At 44.0% G+C, this 22,566-nt stretch overlaps 1 protein-coding gene across 12 annotated transcripts in view; it reads left to right on the forward strand.

Moving 5' to 3' along the window:
- Positions 1 to 7,695, forward strand: part of Dab2ip (DAB2 interacting protein) — a 178,724-nt gene extending 171,029 nt beyond the window's left edge. For 11 of the 12 annotated variants that reach the window (XM_005004048.4, XM_013153405.3, XM_063226883.1 and 8 more), the window contains 2 exons: positions 3,746 to 3,833; positions 4,591 to 7,695. In XM_005004048.4, coding sequence (XP_005004105.1) covers positions 3,746 to 3,833; positions 4,591 to 4,758 — 256 coding nt within the window. In that variant the 3' untranslated portion in view covers positions 4,759 to 7,695. The remainder of the gene's footprint in view (positions 1 to 3,745; positions 3,834 to 4,590) is intronic. The other variant, XM_063226876.1, reaches the window with a different exon arrangement.
- Positions 7,696 to 22,566: the final 14,871 nt, after the last annotated feature.

Genomic DNA, 22,566 nt, shown 5'->3' on the forward strand with positions numbered 1-22,566 from the left:
ATCAGGTGGACTACCGAGGAGGTGTGCTGTAGCCAGGGAGTCCCCTGGCTGGCTTCATGCTTTGTCCACAGATAAACCCTGTCCAAATTCCTCCTAAGTAGTCCACCTGCTGCCTCTTCCTGACCATTGTTTGCTTCGTGTACCTGTGCTTTTGTTCATTATAAAATGGTGACTGGAAAGAAGGTGACTAAAAACCTGCTGTTCCCCCAACATCCAGCTCTGCCCTTGGCTCCCCTGTATGTGGTTCTAAGATAATTTTCAATCTCCCCACCTCCCCACTGTCCATTCTCTGAAAGGCACTGCCATCCTGAATTCAGTTGCTAACTTGACACATTTATTTCTGCAATCCTCATATGTTTCCTCACGTTTCTGTATCCTTACTGCTTTTTCATATTGTTCTGTCAATTAATCTCTCCTTTCATTTCTTTGGTTTTTGTATTACTTGCCCTGAGAGTCTATTCTTAGGTCCCTATACATTTAGGATTATTATGTACTGTTGATTAAGTGATCCCTTTATTTTTGTAAACATCTTTCTGTTAATTTTTGAAGATTGAATCCAGGGCCTTCTCACTGAGATACCTCCCCGGCCCTTTTCAGGATTTTTAATTTTGAGACACTTAAGTTGCCTCTTACTAAGTTACCTAGGCAGAGGTTGATCTTGAGATCCTTTTGCCTTAGCCTCCTAGAGTACTGGGATTACAATCATGTGCTCCCATACTTGGCTAAAGTCTCCTCCTTTATCCCTTGTATATTCCTTGCTCTGAATTCTGTGTCTGTTATTAACATTGCCACACTAGTTTTCTTTTGACTTGAGTGTGTATAGTATATCCTTTTCCACCATAATATTTTTAACCTATTGCCTTAGTCCAAACTACTCCAACCTTAGACTGCATAATTTATATGCAGCAGAACATTTATTGCTTAAAGTTTTGAAATCTGGGTGTCCAAGATTACCAAATATTGATTTAGTGCCTGGCCAGGGCTTTCTCTGACAGATGGTGCCTTATTGCTGTGTCCTTACATGGTAGAAGGGGTGAGCAACCACCTTCTGGCCTCTTTTGTAAGAGCACTCATCCCACTAGTGAGGAAGATATCATGACCTAAAAACCTTCTGGAACCTCACCTGTTAATATTGTCATCACCTTTAGGTTTAGGTTTCAGCGTACAAGTTTGTTAGAGAACACAAACATTCACCCCATGGTGCACCCATCTATGTACAGTATATAAAAAGAATTTCCTCTATAGTTATCTTATTGTTGTGCCTTTTTGTGTAATCTAACAGTTTCTGCCTTTTATTTGGAGTATTTAGACCATTTACATGTAATGGAGGTATCAGTGTGATTTTTTAAAAAAATGTTTTGCTATTTGTTTACTATTGGTAGCACCTCCTTATTTATTCATTTTTGTCTGCCTTGTTTTGGATAGAATATTTCCTGATTCCATTGTATCACCTTTCTTGGCTTATTAGCTCAATCCCCTTGGTGCTCTCTGGCTTTGCAGATGGTGCAGTCTTGCTGCAGTGTTTCACCTCTGCTGTTACTGGATGGTTTCCATGGTACCAGCCTACAAACACAGGCAGTGGACTCAATTTGAGGCTTGCCCTCAGGCTGTAATGACAGGGGCTGTGTCACTCTCTTGTTTTCCTATACTTACTATCTTTTTCTCTGGCAGTGTTTACACTTCAGGAAGGAGTGTAGCATAGTGGTGGAGCCCTTGCCTAGCATGTACAAGGCCTTGGCTTCAGTCCCCAGCACCATAAAAATAGTAATTTATCTTCATCACTGACTGTCACCAATCTGATTGTAGCTTACCTCAGTGGGATTTTCTTTGTGTTTCTTGGGCGTGTAGGCGTATGGTCCTGTGTCCCCTGTTTTGTTTTGTTTTCTGGGTCGCCCATGACAAGTATACATTAAGCTGCTTAATATTGTCCCACATTTCACTAATGCTCTTGTTTTCCTTTGTTCATTTTTTCAGTCTTATCTTACTTTCTTCAGGTTTGCTACTTACTTCATCTTACCCTGTAGTTCTTACTTCAGACATTGTACTTTTCACCTCTAGAATTTCATTGTGGCTTAAATCCCATCCATTTTTTTTCCCTCATCTTGTTTGTATTTTCTTGAATGTGTACAGTGTATATATAAAAGCTATTTTAGTATGTTTGCCTGTTAAGGCTGTCATCTGTGACATTTAAGCCTACTTATACATACCAGTTTTTCTCAGGGCTATAGGTTTTATTTTGCTGTTTCAAATAAAAAACTTGATAATTTTTGATTAGGAGCCAGATGCATGAATTTTCCAGTCAGGTGCTGGATCTGTGTGTGTTGGATTAAATATGTGTGGAGTCAGTGTGGTCCTTTCTGAAGCTGTTTTATGGTGGGGCCTGTAGAATCTTAAGTCTGGGCCTACTTGGGCCACATCCATGAGGCCATTTCCTCCAGAGGTTCCCCTCGATGGCCCACGCTAATGCATCTTTCCACTCCAGTGGGTAGAGGGAACAAGACCTGTTCCTGGGATTGTTCTGTGTACTCCTTTCCAGTAGTTCTTGTCCAGCTTGCTGGTACTTTTCTGACACGCATACAGATCTGTATTAGAATTTATCGAAAGTCTCAGGGGCTCTCTGGGAAATAAGTCAGTGCACCTCTCTGGTATCCTGTCTCACACACCCCAGACTCCCTGTGTGCTCAGTGCTCTAAGGATGCCCTTCCTTCTCCTGGCTCCCAGGCTATGGGCTTGGCTTACCTTACAGGTTTCCTTTCTTAGCTGTCATTGCACCATGTTGCCTGACCAGTGTGTGAAAATGTTTATGCATTATTTCTGGTTTTTAGTCTGTCTGCTTGTTTTCGAGGCAGGAATGTAAATCCAACCTTCTGACAGGCTTTGCTCCTCCTGCCCAGCACTGCCGACTCCTGCATACTGCTGGGAGCAGGCTGGGCTGGCGGGGTGGAGAAAGTCAGACCTTAGGAGTAGACAGGCTCCTCTGAGGAAGGTGTGCAGAGCAGAGACTGAGGCCGGAGCCTGAGGAACCTTCACAACGTGGGGCAGGTGGGACTGGACATCTGCAGAGCAGTAACCTAGGAGACAGGCAGACCCATAGAGAGTAGGGCTGGGAAGGCCATCATGACCCAGAGTAGTGCCACCTCAGAATCTGTCAAAATGAGACCAGCAGGCACCAGGAGATGGGGGGAGGCCCCAAGGTGGGGCATTTTCAGAGGGTGCTGCTCCTCCTCACCTCTCTGCTCACCCCACCTGCATACCACACTCGCCCAGGAGAAGTAGCCGCTTCCTACACTCCGCTGCAGGGACCTGAGCTCCCACCAGCGTGGCAGCCATGGTATCTTCTGTGCCTGTGAGCCAGAGGGGACAGTCTGTTCTTTACTTAGCTCAGCACCAGGGGTACCCAACACAGAGCCCAAACAACCTCAGTGAACATGAGCATAAACAGTTTTAAAGCCCTGCCTCTGCACCTTGGCGTCCTATCCCAACACTCCCTACCTAACCCCAAACCCACCCACCTTGGGTATGGCCAGCTTGGCATTCGGGTACAAAGTGGTAAGAAAGGAGCAGGCTCAGGCATATATGTTGCTGGGGGGAGCTGGGGTCCTCTTCCCTGTCAAGTGTGAAAAGCATCAAGGACGGGGCTCTCCTTGTGTATCCCCTCCATGCTGTGAAAGAGTTTCCCACAAGCCCACCCCTTCATCATGTGATCCCTCTAGGGCCAGTCTGACTGTCCCTGACTCTGTCATAGGTTGATGTCCGTGGAGGAAGAGCTGAAGAAGGACCACGCAGAGATGCAGGCAGCTGTCGACTCCAAACAGAAGATCATTGATGCCCAGGTGGGGTCAGGGCTCTGGCCCTTTGGTAGACCACAGGTGGTAGTGGACCTGGGACAGGGAAGGAATTACTTTGGGATGACATTCTCGGTCATCCCTCATTGCAAAAGCTGAAGAGGTCTCTACTCTGAGAAGTCAAGCCTTTGGTCTCTGTGGACTACAGCTTCATGGGACAGACAGTGAACGGGGAGGGAGACTTTTAGAGACCTGGGTGGGTGCTGTTTTTCCCAAGAAATGCTGAGAAAGAACCTGCTACCAGGGAGTGGATAGGAACTGGGTAGCAGCTGGGCAGAAACACCAAGGGCCTGTCATTCAGTGCTGTGGTTTCCCAACTGCATCAGGAAAGGAATCACACAGAGGACTTGGGTCCCCAGGCCCTGCACTTGAGACTGTGCCCCCTTCTTCTCAGTGTCCAGGAATAGGTAAGATAAGAAACTGCACAAACAAGGAGCTGTGGCCTCTGTGGGTGCCACGTGTGCATACCAGCAAAGGCGCCCTCCTCAGGGACTCAGATAGACAATACCACTAGAGCTGCTGCAGGCAGAAGCAGACAGTGAGGTCTCAGCCACGATGGTGGGAGCTTCCTTCCTGGAGAGCTGGCTGTTCCTCAGCCTGGTGTCATCCGGTTCTGTGTGCACATGCTCTGGTTCCACCTCTGCCCAGCCAGTGCTTCTCATAGACCCGGTGGCCCAGGGGGCATTACCGTCCCTGCAGCCCAAGAGCCCACCCTATATCCCACTGATGCCCTCCTTGCCCACAGGAGAAGCGCATCGCCTCCCTGGATGCCGCCAACGCCCGCCTCATGAGTGCTCTGACACAGCTGAAAGAGAGGTACAGCATGCAGGCCCGTAACGGCATCTCCCCCACCAACCCCACCAAATTGCAGATTACTGAAAACGGCGAGTTCAGAAACAGCAGCAATTGTTAACCTGCCTAAGGAGAGGGGGACTGCGGTGGCCCAGGGCAGGGTCTCGGCTGGGGAGGCGCCCCACAGTTGCAGCCCCAGCGTGGGTGGCCAGGGGCTGAGGTGCTCCCCTTCCCCACCTGGTGTCCACTGTCCACTGCCCGGGAGGCGGCCACAGAGGGAGCCGGAGAGACTGCTGCAGCAGCACAGGGCAGGTGGCCAGTGCACCCTGCTCCTCCGCCCAGGAATCGTGTGGCAGTGCGGGCAGAAGAGACTGCACACTAGGGAGTGGGCAGCCTGGTGGGAGAGAGAAGTCCCGCCAAGCTCATGTCTTTGGTTGTCGAATTTGGTGTGTCACCTCTTCCTCTTTGATCCGGCCAAGTGCATGTACCCCCTCCTTGTTGGGGAGGGAGTTACCTGGAGCAATGGGGAGGGGCCAGGGGCCACTTCTTGGCTTCCCCTGGCCTCTGAGGCTAGAAGCTAGTGAGCAGTTGGCATGCAGGAGACAGTGGGGGGACACCAAGGCAGGGTTCTGTGTCTCCTGCACAAGACCTGCCCTGCATGTAGCCCACTGGGGTCCTTGTGGCTGAGAGGAACTGAGGTTCGCCTGCCCCTGTGACTGTGCCATCCTCACCCCTCCACCTCCTTCCATTCCTTCTTTGCATTGCCAAATAAACCAGTGAGGATCATGGCTTTTCTTTCCAGCCCCCGACCCGTAGGGAGGACCAAAGCCTCCCACGTGTGTCACCTGGGCCCTGCTGTCAGTCTGAGGTCCCAGAGCCAAAAAGCTGGGCAAAGTTGGCCAGTTGGCACTGTTCATTGTAGCTGCCTGCTCTGGGCCCCAGTGCATCTAGGGCACAGTGGCCCTGTGGGGAATGGTGAGCTAGTGCTCACTCTAAAGTGGTGATCTTTCCTGTGATGGAGAATCTGAAAAAAAGAAAAATTCTGGCGCCCACAGGCCCTGAAAAGGTGGATAACTGTGATTTTTTTTCCTTTCACAGTATGCATTAGAAACAAAAGCCCGCTTGCTCGCTTGCTGGAACACAGGGGCCTTTTAAATTGAGCGTGCGCACTGCATGGGAAATAGCAGCCCTGGAGGATGTTAGACTTGCTCCCTCTCCAAGACAGCAGCAGCCTGCACCAGGCCCCATGTGCAGCCGCCTCCTTCTCAGCCTTCCCGGCCCCCAGCCAAGGACCAGGCGCTGCAGACAGGGGAGGGGCACCCCCACAGCTGGGGCTGGCTTTCCTCAGCTCTAGGCTGCTCTGTAGCATATTTGCCCCTCCCCCTTGTGGGACCTAGATGGGCAAGACCTTGGGTCTCTCCGAGCCCCTTGTAGTCCTATGCCCTACAGATTCCAAGCCGTGCTCTGGCCCAGGGCAGGAGCTGGGGCCTTTCTTTGCCCAGGCAGCAGAGCCAGGGCTGGGTGAGCTGCCACCTCTACCCTTGGGCCAGCAGGTACCAGAGTCCCCTCCAATAAGGGTACAAGCACTAAAAAGAAGGCCCAGAGCCACATTGTACCCCTTTTTGGGCCCATGGACAGGCAATGGCAGTTGCTCTGTGAAAGGCTGTTAGATGCAGCCTACAGTCCAGTTAGGCTAGAGACAGGAGCTGGTGGGGAGCCTGGGCCACCATGGATCAGCAGCCTGAGGAAGGAAGGAGGTGGGGGTGGGGCCCTGCCACCATCACCCTTGTCCCCACTCCTGTTCTCCTCTTGCACCTGTGTATTCAGACTAGGTGGCCACAAAGGCAAGGCCTTGTTCCAGTTGTGTCCTCCTCTGTCCAGTGTCATCTTCCCATAGTCCCAGGAGCCCTGCTTCTCCCTCCTCACCCCTCCCACTGATGCCTGGTACAGCGACCTTGGACTGAGCGCCTCTTAGCAATACAGGGAGGTCCAAGGGCCTGGACAGGAGGGTGTGGAGTCCAGCCGCTGCGGTGGTGCTGGCTGCCCTCGGCGGGGGTCGTAAGCTCTCAGGCCGAGAGCCTTATTTACCTAGTGCAAAAACTGTAAAAGTGTACAGACTCTTCACAGATTTTTATCTTAATTGCAAGTCTGACGATTTTTGTAAATGTTCTTGGTGTTTGACTGTAATGTAACTATTTCACCCAAGGGTTGTACATAGTCCTTTAGTCCTGGTGCTGCGAGGGCTTACTGGGATCGCTGCTCTCCCCATGGTTTGTATTGTAGTTTGTAACCTAGAGGATGGTGCTGGGCAGGACGAAAAGATTTTGGGATCTGCCTGTTTGTGTCTTTCCCTGCCTGTGGCATTTATTTGTTGGCTTTGCTGTGTACTGCCCGGGTAGAGGCAGGGCCAGTAAAGAGGGCACCTGTCTGAGGCCACAGCAACTCTGCATCCTCAGGGCTGGGCCCTGTCTGCTGCAGGTTGCCACAAGTCCCTGAGGGAGGGACAGTCCCTGCTCAGGGAACACCATGCCCAGGGCCCCTGGCTACTAAGACCCAGACTGTGCTGGAGAAAGCTACCTGCTTCCCCTGCCAACACAGTATCCTGACTGTTTTTGCTCAACTTGTACATTCAGGTTGAAGGAAACTGCCAAACTTTAAATATGAAGATTTTTTTCCGACTGCCAGGAAGGGGGCTGGGGATCCAGGGCCAGAGCTCCACACAGATCCCTACCCCTAGAGTACCTACCCGAGGGGCACTGCTCCCTCACACCTGTCCGTCTGCGGGAGCCAGACTGTCCAGGGAAACAGCCCCTCTTTTCTACACACAGCAACAAAGCTACCCCTGCCCCCTCCTTCATCCCAGCTCCCCTCTTTTGTAAGTATGTGAAAAGAAAAAATGCAAACATTGGGGTTTGGCTGGAGCTCCTCCCTCCAGCCGTGACTTTTAACCATGTAATAATGTACAGAGAAAGTTGTTGGTGTCCTAAGACTCTGTGTGGCTGTGCAATTTCTGTACATTTGCAATTAGAAATATTAAAGATTTATTTAGCTATTTTAAGCCTGACTCGCCTTTCCATTAAGCTGTGTCTTGGATGATTTTATAGGGGTGACTCCTGGGTTGATCCTGTTCTTTACCAAGGGGCCCCAAATGTGGTTCACTCTGGCAGAGCTGTGGAAAGGACTGACCTGGGATTATCGCCTCTTCCTGATTGTGGAGAGAGTGGAGCAAATGATCCCTCAGAGACTGTCCCCTGGCTCCCATGCCTGACAGCAAGGTCTCTGCTGGTCCCCTGATCTGGGAGAGCAAATGGCAGACACCACATCCTGCCATACTCTGCATGACATACTCTCCCATCCATGAGATCAGGCTCTGAGGGGAGAAACCAGGCAAGAGTTGGTCCAGGGTCACCCATGAGTCCTGCTTGCACTAAACTAAACATTTTCAACACCTGGTAGTGACAAAAGAGGCCAGTTTGGGTCCTCCTGAACCAGTGAGCCCTGCAAGGTGGAACCCAGGATCCTCCTTGGGAACAAACCAGTCCCCTTGATCCTCCAGCTGCACCTACTACATAGACCTTGCAGCCTCAAGTCCTGGTCACTCTTGTTCAGCCTCTTGGGGTCCCATGTTTTTAATGCTTCACAGTGAGCCCGGCTCACAGAGTGCAGCTTGCAAGGGGAAAGTCAACCATAGTCATGCCTGTTTAAAGCTAGACATACACATGGCTCAGTTCTGCCAGGGGCAGGGATGTGTGCGCTCAAATCAGTGTTTCAAGACCTGGGTCTGTCTCCTGGATCTGTCAGGGACTCTGACTCCAGCTGGAGCCTGGGTCCCTGATGTCCAGCATCTGGCACTAGCACCAGGGTAGCCTCAAGGCTTCTGTCCCTGCCCAAGCAGCCAACGAGAGGCAATTCACAGTGGCCACCCTCACCAGCCCTCCTCCCAACCTCAGGTGACCACAGCCACTTGCCTAGCACTGTGGCCTCTTCTGTGAGGACACACCCCTCCACTCCCACCAGCTGCTCTTGGCTGCCATCACCCACAGCTTGGATCCAGCCATTGGACCTTCCACCTCCTCAAGTACTTCATCTCTAACAACCCCTTCCTGACAGCCCCACGGTGTCCTTCCTGCTTTCCACAGCAAGCCCAGGGCCTGCGTCCCTCTAGCTTCTCCCTTGGCAGCATCCTTGGAGCATATCAGCCAGGGGTCCAGCCCACACCTGTGTTGAGCACTCGAAAAAAAAAAAAAAAAAAAAAACCCCAACACACATGCTACAAGTCACACCATGCTCCTCTGGAGTTCTTTCTCCATTTTCTACCCCAGTTAATCCAAACAGCCTTCTCAGGCCTCCCAGCCAGCCTTCCCTCCTGAAAGCCAGGCATCTTCACCTGTGGGAACACCTGCTCTGCCCAGGCCCACACTAGCTTGGCTACCCTGCCCTTCCATAGGACAGGAGAGATGTGACTTGCCCCTTCTTCCCAGGCAGCCCCTAGCAGGTCTCTGCACCCCTGCCTGGAGCTGCCTCAGTTATTCTTGGGCCTTTAGCCTCTGTGCCCTTTGCCTCCTGGCTTTTCTCCATCTAGTCCTGAAGTGGCAGGACTAGCTGCTCTTCTTCCCCAGGCTGTGTGGTCTCCCTTCAACCGGCCTCTTACACATAATATCTGCAGGTACCTACCTACCATCTCCACATCCTCACCTCCCTTTAACCTGCCCAGCAAAACGGGTTCACCTCTCACCCTCAGCCTTTCAGTGCCAAGCCTGTGGACCCCTGTGTGGCTCTGTACTGCTGTTCCCTGTCCAGATGACCAGGGACAGCCATCACTCTGTTGGAGCCGTGCTACGCAAGTGACACAGAACTCAAGGAACTCACAATGGGATCAAGAGAAACCACTTCCTTTCATAGATAGGTGACATAACACGTGAAAAGGCCGTGAATCTCTGGATAAAAAAAAGCAGTGAACTGAAAGAAAAACTACTGAAAACACAAAGAACCAACAGAAATAACTGAATTTGAGACATCATCATTTATTACAGATGAAGGAGGCAAAAAACAAGAATTTTAATGAATAATAAGGTCTAATAAGCAGGGATATATCAACTTCCAAGAGAACATATCTTTTTTTCTGATTTGAGACATTACCCAAAGGTAACTAACTACATACTAAAATGAACTTCAGCATCTTTAAAGGGACATTTATTCACTGGAGAAACTGGGCCAGATGTGCTCTGGACCTGGGACACCAGGCAAAGCAGAGGGCTGACAGTAGGCAGAGGGTAAAGCACAGGACTGATAGTAGGTGAGAGGGGAAAGTGAGCCTCTGCCCTCAGTAGCCCTCCCACCCCGCCCTTCCCATCCTCTCACTCTCTACATCTCGGTTGATGATCCCAGTCTCCCCAGGTACCCATCCTCTACACAGCTGCCTGGAACATTCTTTCCTGAAAGAGAATTTTCTAGCATCACAGACTAGTGCCCACTTGTCAAGATACTTGAGTGAACATATGTGGGCACAAACTTGCAGAGTGAACACACCAGCAGCTCCCAATGACTGAGAAACATTTGCCATATGAAAGGATTCATCAAAATCATTTAACCTGAAAAAAGAAAGACAATTTGGAGAAGAGAATTAAACGACATTATCCTTACAATGTTTTGGTTTAGATTGAGATTGGCCACCCAAAGGCTCATGTGTTCCAAAGTGGGGCTTGTTTGTGGAAGGTGAGTGAATCAGGCTGAAACTGTGAACCAAAGTAAACCTTTAAGTTGTGAGTGTGAGGTATTATGTCTCAGTGATAAGAAAATGACTAAGACTTTGATATCAGAGAGGTGAGGTTATTGCTGTGACTACCTGACCATAGAACATTTTGGAAGTGGTTTGTGGGAGAAGTTTGTAGGAAAGATGCCAGTTAGAGAAGCCCTTAGATGCTGTAATCAGAGCTTGATGACTGATACTGGTCACCTCGGAAGACCCAAATGCTGATAGAAATGCAGACAGTGAAGAAAAGGTTCAGGAGTTTTCAACTGAGAACAAAGGACTAAAAACAATTGTGTTACACTCTGGCATAAAAGTTGTCTTCATTTTGCTCACTTTGTGAGAAACTGAGGTTGAGGACAGTGTTTCCTTGTGAGGAAATGTCAAAGCAGCCCAGTGTGTAAGCTGTAACATGAATATTGATGGCTGCTGTTAACTAAATCTATTGTGAAAAGTAAGAGTAAAACATATTAAAAGTTTCCAGTTTAAAAAAAGAAGTAGTTGCCATGTTGGGGTCATAGAGAGCATGGCCACTGAAAAGATTAGTATTGAAATATCACTTGATATTTTGCATAGGGGAACAGGAAAAATGATTTGAAGTCATCTTAGGAATCAGCAAAAGTCCATGCTTGAAAGGCTCAAGCGTACAAAACTGTATAAAACTAGGCTCCCTGCTCCAGAAGAGCCACCTATAGAATTGGTTTTCTGGGATTCACTTAATAGTAGTATTCAGCCATCCAGGCACTGAGAAGCCCCTGTGGTCATGGCTTAAGGGGGCCTAGCTATTGCTCAAGCTGGCAGCAGACCTTAGCGTCATCCACATGCTGCTGGTTTACAGGCATACAGACTACAAGAGTTACAGAGTTAGGGAGACCTCCACACAGTTTCCAAAGGAAGGCCTGAGTGACCGGGCATTGTGCCCTGGAGGGGGCAATCCATGAAGCTGTGAGTGCAGATGAAAGTGCAGCGGGGATCCTGGGATGCTGGGAGTATTTGCTGAGGAGAGCTATCGGCAGTGAATAGAGATAATCTAAGACAGAGGCCATGAGGGAGGGAACTGGCAATGCCATAGGAATGGGACCACCCGAGCTCTTTGGAACTCACATCTTTCCACAGTTTGTGACTGGTGCTGGACATGGAACTATAGGAATTAATGTTTGGTCTGCTGAGTTTCAGTCTTGCTTTGGCCCAATTTCTATTTCCACATTTACCGCTTTAGGAATGGGATTGTTATCCTGTGCCATTGTATTTTAGAAATTTTTAACTTTCTTTTTTTATTTTTATAGTGTCTCCCAGTTAAGAATTTGCCTGGAGTCTCAGAGGAGACTTTAAGCTTTGAGTCTCCAGCAATGCTGAAATTATTAAGACTTTGGTGACTCAGAGGTTGACTAACTGCATTTTGCATAATGCGATTGACAAGAACATGGTGGAATGTTATGCTTTATATCTAGAATGTCCTCCAAAGGGGTCATGCGTTCAGAGGTAGGGCTTTTGGAAGGTGACTGGACGAGGGATACTATACACATCAGTGGAAAGCTGTATGTGTCTTAAGAGATGGGGCCTGATCAGAAGAGGTGGGTCACTGGGAGGCATGACCTGAAAAGGTACATCTCCCTCTTTAGCTCCCCACTTCATGCTCTGCTTACTGGCTGTCATGAGTTCAGCACTTTTGTCTGCCATGCCCTTTCAGCATGCCATTTCTGCCCTGGGCCCAGCCAACTGTAGACCTAGACCGTGAGTCAAAATAAACTTCTCCTCTTTTAAGTTGTAGAAGTTAGGTATTTTGTCTCAGTGACACAAAAGTGACATAAGTCAGAAAAAAATCAAGAAAAATCAAAAATACAAAAAAGATAAGATTCGGAAAAGACTTCTGACTATTTCAACAAAATTCTCAGCACCATAGATGGAAAACGTCCTACTCCAAGGCACAAGACCATGGAAGTCCCTCGTATAGCCAGAGCTGTGCTGATGCCTGCTGGGTAGATTTAGCAAGTAGCCCAGAGAAAGGAAAGGGGGGCTGGGTCAGGACCAGGGGATGTTGTAGAACAGTGGTCCAAAGAGAGTGGAAGGACTACTGTTCCTGATCTTAGTGAGAGATCCTGGTAAGAAATTGTAAAGTTGTGTTGAGACCAGTCAGCATAATCATGTGCTTCCATCTGGCCATAGTCAAAACTAGTTAATGTCCCCCATGGAAATAAAACCATAACCAGTGAATGTACAACTTTTATCTGGCAAAAACCTGAAAGTTACCATGTAGCTGCACAGAATCTGTGCTTTTCTTCTACAGAACACAGCAGGTCAAAGAAGATGCTTTCCCTTATGATGGCATAGTGCTTGGGTCTCATGAACAATCCTACATTAGGATGCTGGAGAAAGAGGTACTTTCCTTTTGCCTCAGTTTCAAGTTTTAGATAGTTTTTCTTAATGCCTCCTGATGATATACCACAGTCACAAAAATCAAAACCTCAGTGACCTGGCAGGAAATGAGTGACTGATTGAGGCCAACTCTAGATGTGCATCCCTCCATCCTGACCCAGGACTGGGAGAGGGAGAGACTTGAGTTAATTAAAGAGCATGTTCCCTTTTAAATGAGAAGGGGACCATTGTCAGAGATTTAATCTCTATTCAGTCTCTGTCGATGCCTACATTTCTATACCCAGCCCAACTACTCCCTGACACATTCACAAGGCCAAGTGCCTAAGTGGCATTGTCACTTGAATATTTTATAGGCCAAAAATTTGCTACATCTGAAACAGAACTCTTGGTTTATGACACCCAAACTTGTTCCTACACTCATTTTCCAATCCTCCTCACCCCGAAAACAAAAATCATTCTGTTATTCCCCCTTTTGTGTCATAGCTAAATGTAGTTTCTTGATTCTTGTGTGTTAAAAGGGGTGTACAGCTTTGGCACATTGTAGGTGAACTGCCAGCAGTCAATCAATATGCTCTCATTCTTTAAAAAAAATAAATACACTCCATTGCATATAATAAATTACATATGAGAACTATGTGGAAGCAAAGGCTTCATACTATTAATGGCTATTTCCTCTAGGGAGTGGGACTCAGCAGGATAAGGGAGGACTAGAATTTTCTGCTTTATAGTCTTTTGTGTTTGAATATTTTACAGCCAGTTTTTATTTCTTATTTTGATATGGAGCCATTTAAAAATAAATAAAACATCCATATAATGAAACACTATGCAGCCATTAAATTTGTAGAAGAAGAATAAATGGCATTGAAAGATATTAATAATACATTAAGGGTAAAAGCTGATAACCAAACCATATGTCCAGGAAGATTCTCATTTAGTTTTTAGCTATATTTATAAAATCAGATTTGGATTAGGAGACAACAGAGTATTGGAAGAGCTTGAGCGTGGGCATAAGAGAAACTTGGGTTTGACCTTAATGGCTGTTGATTAGCATTCCTGTCTAGGTAAACTGGGAAAACCCTTTCAGTCTCAGTTTCCTCTATCATCAAATGGAGATAACTACACCAGAGCAAGGTCTGTGCTAAGAGTTGCTAAAGTACTTGTTACCCATGTACTTAGGACAGTTACTGACTCATAAATAACAAATGTTGCTTTTTATGGAAAAATAATAAAATCTTAATAATTACTACTATTAAGGATATATATCCAGATATTAGCAAAACATTTACCTAGTGATAATGAATAATAAATGATCTCTGTCTCTACCTGCTTATCTATATTTTCTAAATTTTTTCTTAAATATTTCTGCTTTTATGATAAAAACTGATTTTTAAAAAAGAAATAGTCTGGGGCTGGGGATTTAGCTCAGCGGCATAAGCGCCTGCCTTGCAAGCAGGCAGTCGTGAGTTCGATCCCTGGCACTGATAAAAAGGAAAAAGACAAAAAAAAAAAAAAAAAAAAAAAAAAAGAAAGAAAAAAGAAAAGGAATAGTCTAGGGATAGAGCTCAGTGATAGAGTGCTTGCCTAGCATACATAAAGTCCTGGGTTTCATCCCAGACTATTCCAAGCCAATAGCAAACAGCACTCTTTAAGAAAAAAGCAGAGCAAAATGACCTTCTCAAGGGGGTAAGAAACAGTACTTGGATGCAGATATCTGCCACATTTCAAAACAAAAAAACAAGAAAGACACTATAATTATTGGGAAAGAGGCAAAAGATAAGGTTGTCTTCTTACTTTCCCTGGGAGTCAACTGAATAGTCCTTGTTCAATAAAGTGGCTGAATATACAATAAATATACAAAACGGAGGCTGCTTTCCCAGATACCAATCAGTGAGAGCTAGTGAGGAATGCTCCTGGGAATAGTGGTGTACAGGGGACTGAAGGTCTGGACCATCCAATGAGGTTGTACATGAGTTGACAGAGGCCCTGGCCAGGGCAGAGAGGCTGTGTCCCGAGCATCCCCCACAGTGCCCCAGGATCTCTACCTTATTATCCGATGGACAGCAAAGCTATGCAGCCCAGTTTGCTGATTTTTGTATTGAGACATCTGTATTCAATTTAGATGTTTAGAATTACTGCCATCTTTGTGATTCTCTTTTGGCATGTATTGCTATATAGACTTGAAACATTCAGAAACCAATGCAACCCTTCAAGAGGCCCAGCCAGTCAGAAGCAGGAGCAATCTCTTTCCCAGAGGATGGTGGTCTGATATTGGCCATGTTCTCCTCACTAGCCTGTGGCTAGTATGTGGCTATGAGGGCCCAGGGACCCCACTCATCTGTGTACAGTGCAAGTGGGAATCCTTAGGCTACACTTGACGGTTTCCATATTTTGTCAATGTGTGACATTTGGAACCAGCCAATGTGTGCCCACTGCAACCAGCAGTAGTGAACTACAGAATGGCGAGGGTGGGGCTGCCCCCAATCAATCAGTCCTTCGACTGAGGAAGCCTCTAAAAACACTAGGAATATTTTTATCTTTAATGATAGTAACAACAGAAAGTAACAACAAATGCTTGTGTGATAAGATACATTTTTTTTTAAAATGGTACAATGGAGATTCACATACAAATATAAAATAACCATATGTGTATCATTTCTAAACTTATAAATTAGTAAATTAGTAAGGAAATCAATCAGCTGTTACAACCAATTCAAAGGGGAATTCAAAGAGCCATACATACAGGCAACTGGAAATGTTGGAAAATATTTACATGTAGATGCAAAATTAGTCTGTCTACACACAATAATCAAGGGTATTCCACTTGACATTTTATTTGCATTTTGGTGGTGAGCATTGTGTGTACTGTGATCAGTTTTATGCTCCTGTAGGAAGAAAGGCAAGTTATGGATTCAGGAGACTTAATTATCCTTTTTGTCCAATTTGAAATGTTTTGCAAATTTTCCTAAAATCTCTTTTTTCCTTTCTCTTTTCTTTCTCTTTCTTTCATTTATCTTTCCTTCCTCTTCTTTTTTGAAAAATTCCCAAGTCATTTGTTCATGTTATGTTGGTTTTTTTTTTTGTTTTGTTTTGTCTTTTTGAGACAGGGTCTCGCTGTGCAGTTCAGGCTGGCCTTGAGCTCATTTTGTAGCCCAGGCTGGCCTCGAACTCGCAGCAGTTCTCCTTACTCAGCCTCCCAAGTGCTGGAATTACTGGTGTGCACTACTAGGCCTGGCTCTAAAACATATTCTAAAAGGAAAAGAAATGTGTGTAGCTAAAGGGACTCCCTTACCCACAAATCCCTCTAGGTAGATACCTGCTGCTCATCCTTTGTCAGTGTTCTCAAGATTTTTTTCCTTTCCATCCAAAGACAAAAACAGAATCTCATTGTTTCACACGGATAAATAATAGCTCACTTTTTTCACTTGGCAGTAGTTATAGTCACAATTCACTACAGATAAAATTCTTCATTTTTTACTCTTTTAATATTTTTCTTTTTAATCATACTTGCACATAGCTTAAAACATCAAGCCTTGGAATCTAAAGATTTTTTTGTTTTGTTTTTTAACTTTTGTTGGAAATAATTTCAAATTTATAGGTGAATAAACATCATCAGGACAATACTCATGTCCCTTTTACCCAGAATCTCCCATTTGCTATATCTCTGTAATCTCTCTACTTACACACACACACACACACACACACACTTTTTGAGCTCCTTGAAGCAAAAGTTACATACATCATGACCCTCTCTCCTAAGTACTTCAGTGCTGTGTATTTACTAAGATTAAGGATTTAAGGATAATCTCTTACACAGTCACAGTGCAGTTATCAACTTCATCAACTGAACACGGCTACTTTGATCTACTTTAACATTCACATTCCATTTTACCCAGCTGAACTAATAATGTCCTTTTATAGTATTTTTTTCCCCTTCTAGTACAGGACTCAGCTGAGGGTCAGAGATTGCATTTAGTTGTCACGTTTCCTAAGCTTCTTTTAATCTGGAGCATTTCCATACCCTTTTTTGGATTTTTACAGCACTGACATTTAGGAGAAATACAGCCAATTACACCATTTTTTCTCTTTGTAAGGTAGATGTAGAATATTGCATTTATTGGTGCTTCCTTGTGATTAGTTTCTGATTACTCATTCTTTGACAGAATACTACATACAGCATAGTGGGGCCTTCTTATAGTGATACATTTGGGGGCACAAGACACCTGCATTTGTTGGTGATGCTGATTTCAAACACCTCTTCATAACACTGTCCAGTTTCTCTACTGCACAATGACTTTTTTTTTTTTTTTTTTGTCTTTTTCCTTTTTATCGGTACCGGGGGTCGAACTCACGACTGCCTGCTTGCAAGGCAGGCACTTATGCCGCTGAGCTAAATCCCCAGCCCCATGACTATTTTTTGTTTTGTTTTGTTTTGTTATAATCTTCCTTGTAAGTAACAAGCAGTTTATGGGGATGCCTTGTAGACAATGAAAACCTATTGGTCCTCATCAAAATGCCTCCCAGGGTTTAGGAGCCATGAGTGATTTCTAATTGAGTCCTTCTTTACTATGATGGTTGTAAAAAATGATTTTATAGATCTGACCCTCCCTCCACTTCTGCAGTTGATCCTCACAATTCTACTTCAGCAAAGATCTTCTTCTCCATGAGCTGATTTATTTATTTACTATGGGTGTGGACTCCTAAATTCCCATCATGAAGGATTTATAATGTGATTCTGAACTTAATTATTTGGACACTTCCCCAGTTCTGGATGTGGCCCCTGGGCACCCCTTCCAGCCGGTGCCTGTGTCCTACTGACATGCTGCAATGATTTTGAACATTTTCTTTCTGGCCTAATGAGACATCCTGAGTTCCCCTTATATGTATCCTCTCACTGCTCTGGAATCAGCCACTTCTTTGAGGAACCCTGGAGTATGGTCCTGAGAGGACAAGAATGTTTCTTTTTCCTGACTTTGTAGCAGATGGAACTAGGGAATAAATGTGCCTATGTACACATCTACACACACTATGAATACTGACCCATGCACACAGGTGTGCACATCAACAGCACACAGCTATTCTAGAAATTGTGGACTTGCACTTAATACCTCCAGTTCCATGGGTGTAAGCTATAACAGACCCCACTCCATGTGGCTCCCACATCAGGGAAGGAGGAGGAAGCTGTGTAGGCTCAGCAGGGACTGTGACCTGAAGGAGGGAGAGTAGGCTGCTCCCTCCCTTCTGCTGCTCCACCCAGAGAGGGCACCTCCCGTGTGCCCACCAACCTGCAGTGAAATTCACAAGGAGATTCCTTCTGGGGCCATCATTTTCACAGACCAATGGCGCCTCTTGTTTTACTGCCATTGCACTGAGTCATAGCATGTTCGAGATGCCCAGGCCTTTCCATGGTCTTCAATAAAATGCTGGAGCAGTGATTCAGATGATGTTCTATCATTAAACTGGACTATGCTGCTCAAAGAAAAGAACTATTTGAAATATCTTGCTGAGACTGAAGAAAATACTAGAAAATGGAAAGACATCCCTTGCTCTTGGGTAAGAAGAACCAATATAGTGAAAATGGCCATAGTTCCAAAATTGTTATACAGATGTAATGCAACTCCAATCAAAATTTCAACAGTGTGTGTCACAGAATTAGAGAAAAAAATCCTAAAATTCACTTGGAACCAGAAAATACCTAGAATAGTGAAGGCAATTTTGGGCAACAAAGGCAAAGCAGGAGGCATCACAATGCCTGACTTGAAATTATACTACAAACCTACTGTAATAAAAACAGCATAACACTGAGGGAAAAAAGCAGACTTAAGGATCAGAAGATGCAGAAACAACTCCAGACATACTTGGCCAACTTATCTTTGATTAAAGTGTCACACATTCACTGGAAGAAAGATAGCCTCTTTAATAAATTATGCTGGAAAAACTGGCTTTTCACATGCCAAAGATTAAGACTGGATCTGTATCTTTCACCGTGCACTAAATAAAACTAAAATGGAGCAAAGATCTAAATATTAAAACAGAAACATTAACCCTGCTAAAAGGTAAAATAGGTAGAAATCTTGAAGACATACGTACAGGCAAAGATTTTACGAACAAAACCCCAGTCACACAGGAACTATCATAAGGAATCATCAACTAAGATCTCATCTTATTAAAAATTTTTTGCACAGGAAGAGATAACCACTAACAGAGTAAAGAGACAACCCACAGTTTTGGGAAAGAAATTTTGCCCATTTTCATCAAAATGTTACTATCTAGAATATATAAGGAATTCAAAAAAAATCAGACTTCTAAAATTGAAAGACTCAATCCAAAATGGGCATCTGAGATGAATACACATTTCTCAGATGCAGAAGTACAAACAGCAAATATATGATAAAATATTCAACCTCCCTGGTCATTTAATAGATGCAAATTAAAATAATGTTGAGATTCCATCTCACCCCAGAAAGGATGGCTATTACCAAAAAAAAAAAAAAAAAACCAACCAATAACAAATGCTTGTGGGGCTGTAGGGAAAAAGGAACCCTTCTCCACTGTTGGTGGGAATATAGACTCTGTAATCAGTGTGGGGTTCCTCAAAAGACTAGGACTAGAGACTCCATTTATTCCTAGTGTCTTGGTTACTTTTTTCTGGTTGCTGTAACAAACACCTGACACCCAGAATGAAGGAAGAAAACGTTTACTTAACTCACTGGTTATAGAATTTTCAGTCCCTAATCAGCTGGGTCTCAGGCAGGGTGGGATGGCACAAGGGCAACACGTCAAGGTAGCAGCCAAAGCAAAAAAGGGACAAGAGTAAGCCTCTTTTCCTCCTTCATATTCTACACAGCCCACCTCCCCACCCCAGATAAGTGTAGCATTCACAAAATATCAGTGCCCCCCTCTTACCCAGAGTTCTGACTTCCTGCTGAGTCTCTTAGTTAAATTTCTAAACTTCTTAAGTTGACACAATGTATCAACCACAACTCCCAGCTGTTCCCTGTCTTGGTATCTTCCTGAAAGAATTAGAATCATCATACCACAGCGATATACACACACCCATGTTTATAGGGGCACAGTTTGTAATAGCCAAGTCTTGGAAAGAGCCCAAATGTCCACCAACTGGTGAATGGATAAAAGAGATGTGTTTTACAAGGATAATCCTGAGACATTTCTAGGTAAATGGATGCACTTTAAGACTATATATTCTTAAGTAAAATAGATCTGACACGTGTAAATACTGCATTGTTTCTGTGGTATGAGAAACTGAAAGTAAAAATATGGGCTAAAATCTATAATAGGTAGAAATAGGAAGAAACTGTGACATTGGAAATGTTCAAATAGGAAGGGAACAAAGGAGAAGAAAGAGAAAGAAAAGGGAAATTTTGAAAATGAGAAAAGAAGGAAAAATATAATCAAAATTTTTGTAGATGAAGGGAAGATTTGAAGGTAGAGTAGGGAGATGGGGGAAAGAGACATGTTAAATCATGTAAAGGTTCAAATTCTCTACGGGGAATATGATCATTATTCATATCTAAAATGTAGCAATAAAATCTGATTTTAAAAAATAAAATAAAAATGTCTTTTTCCAGTGCATGTTGAAAAACAGCATGTATACAAAGGCAAAGTTGTGATCCGTTCCTATTCTAGCATATCACCCCGAAAAATTATCCAAGAAAATGCAAAGGAAAGATAATTGGAAATTTGAAAAATCAGGCAATCATCTCAGCACAAAAACAGACAAAGGATAAGAAATGGCAAGTTGAAAAATCAGAACTGCAAATAGATGATGAATAAATGAGAATATGCTCATCCACATTAATAATTCAAGAAAAGCAAAGGAAAATAACAATTATATAATTTTTTTTGCTTATCAGTGTTTGGATAACAGAAACAGAAAAGGAATCAACCTAAGTAGAGAAAAATATATGAAATACATTAAATGCAGGTGCTGGGATTTCCTCAGTCACAGACTGTCAATGTTGACTTCTTTATCCATTATTAGGCTCAGCACCCAAGTTTATTCAGCTTTCCATGGTTAGAATTAAACAGGATACAGGATTGCATCTGTCATGAACATGTACAGTCTTTTCCTTCCTGTTGTTCATTAAACAATAATACAGTACAACAACTATTGCTGTAGTATTTGTATTTCATTAGGTGTTACAAGTGATCTAGAGGTGATTTAAGGACTACAGGAGGATGTGTACAGATTTTGTGTAAATACTATGCCATTTATTTATTTATTTATTTTTATTTTGAAGAGAATAAAGCCAAGTGAAATGAAACAGAATAGAGTCAATCAAAACAATGAACATGATACAGGACTTCAAAACAAGGTAAAAGGAAATCAGCCATGACTGCCATAATGCCTCTTGTTATCTTTAAATTAGCTGCCTATACCATCAGACATGATCAAATCAAATCAAATCAAATAGAATAAAATCAAAACAATGAAACTAATACAGGGCTTCAAAATGAGATAATAGGAAATCAATAATGGCTATCATAATATATGTTATTATTGAAATAACTACCTATGCCATCAAATATAATAAAACCAAACTAAACATAACAATGAAAACAATACAGGGTTTCCATGATAGATTAACAAATAATACATTAACAATGGCCACTGCCTTCCCCTTTTAGGCATTTTCACAGTATCTATTGTGAATCTTGGATGCTACTAACTCCTTTAGTTTTTTATACTAGGAAGAGCACCATGTGACTCTGAACCATTTCACCTAAGAGCATGATCTCAAGTTCTATTCACTTACCTACAAGAACCTCAAGGTTATCTTTCTTTATAGATGAGCAGTTTTCCATTGTATAAAAATGCCCTATCTTTCTTATCTATTCTGCAGTTGATGGGCAAGGTACTCCTACTTCTTTCTGGTTCCCTGTCACAGGATTTGAAATACTTCACTCCAAACTCTTCTTGACTTGATGGTTTGCGTTGAGAAGTCTGTCGTGATGCTGATGGGTTTTCTTTTATAGATGACCTGTTTCTTTTCTCTAACAGCTGTTAGTACTCTGTTCTTTTGCTGAATTTCTGGGATCTTGATTACATATGTCTGAGTGTAGACTTATTTTGGTTATACCCCTCTTATCTGTATGACATCCTTTTCACATGCTTTGGAAGTTTTCTGCCATTACTTCTGTTAATAGACTTTTATATCACTGGTGTTGGCTCCTGTTTTTTTTTCCTGAAACTTATTACTCTTAAATTATTTTTCTTTGTGTTGTCTTGCAGCCATTGAGTTATTTCCTGATTCCTTGTTATTTTTAAGAGATCTGTGCTTTTGTGATTGCTAGCTGCAAACTTGTCTTCAATGTCTGAAAGTCTACCTTCAGCTTCTTTCAAGTGATTTTTCCAGCTTTCAATGGAATTTTTAATTTCCAGGATCTCTCTTTGAATTTTTTTCATGCATTCTAAATCCTTCTTATATTGTTCATTCAAGGTTTCCCTCATTTTCCTATGCTCCTCTATTGTTTTTTATCTGTCTTCTTTAGAGATGCTTAGCAATTCTTTGTTTTTCATTTGTTGTTTTACCTGAGATAGTATTTCTGTTCTAATTTCTTTTATTGTCTCATGAAGTTTTTTTTTTTTTTTTTTTACTTCAGTTGCCATCACTTCAGAGTCTTCGAGTGTGTGACTTCCAATCTCTTCCATGTTTACATCTCCTGGACTTTCTCTGCATGGGTTGGAAGCCAGAGACTGCCTTTTGCTTCTTCATCTTGACATTTTCTTGGGTTCTTCTGCATAAGTAGAAAATGGGGTCCCAGGCACTTCCCGAATATATTTTC

Source organism: Cavia porcellus, unplaced genomic scaffold, assembly GCF_034190915.1.
Source record: "Cavia porcellus strain 051 isolate PalLab524CR breed Dunkin Hartley unplaced genomic scaffold, mCavPor4.1 scaffold_1, whole genome shotgun sequence".
In the NCBI taxonomy this organism is placed as follows: Eukaryota; Metazoa; Chordata; class Mammalia; order Rodentia; family Caviidae; genus Cavia; species Cavia porcellus.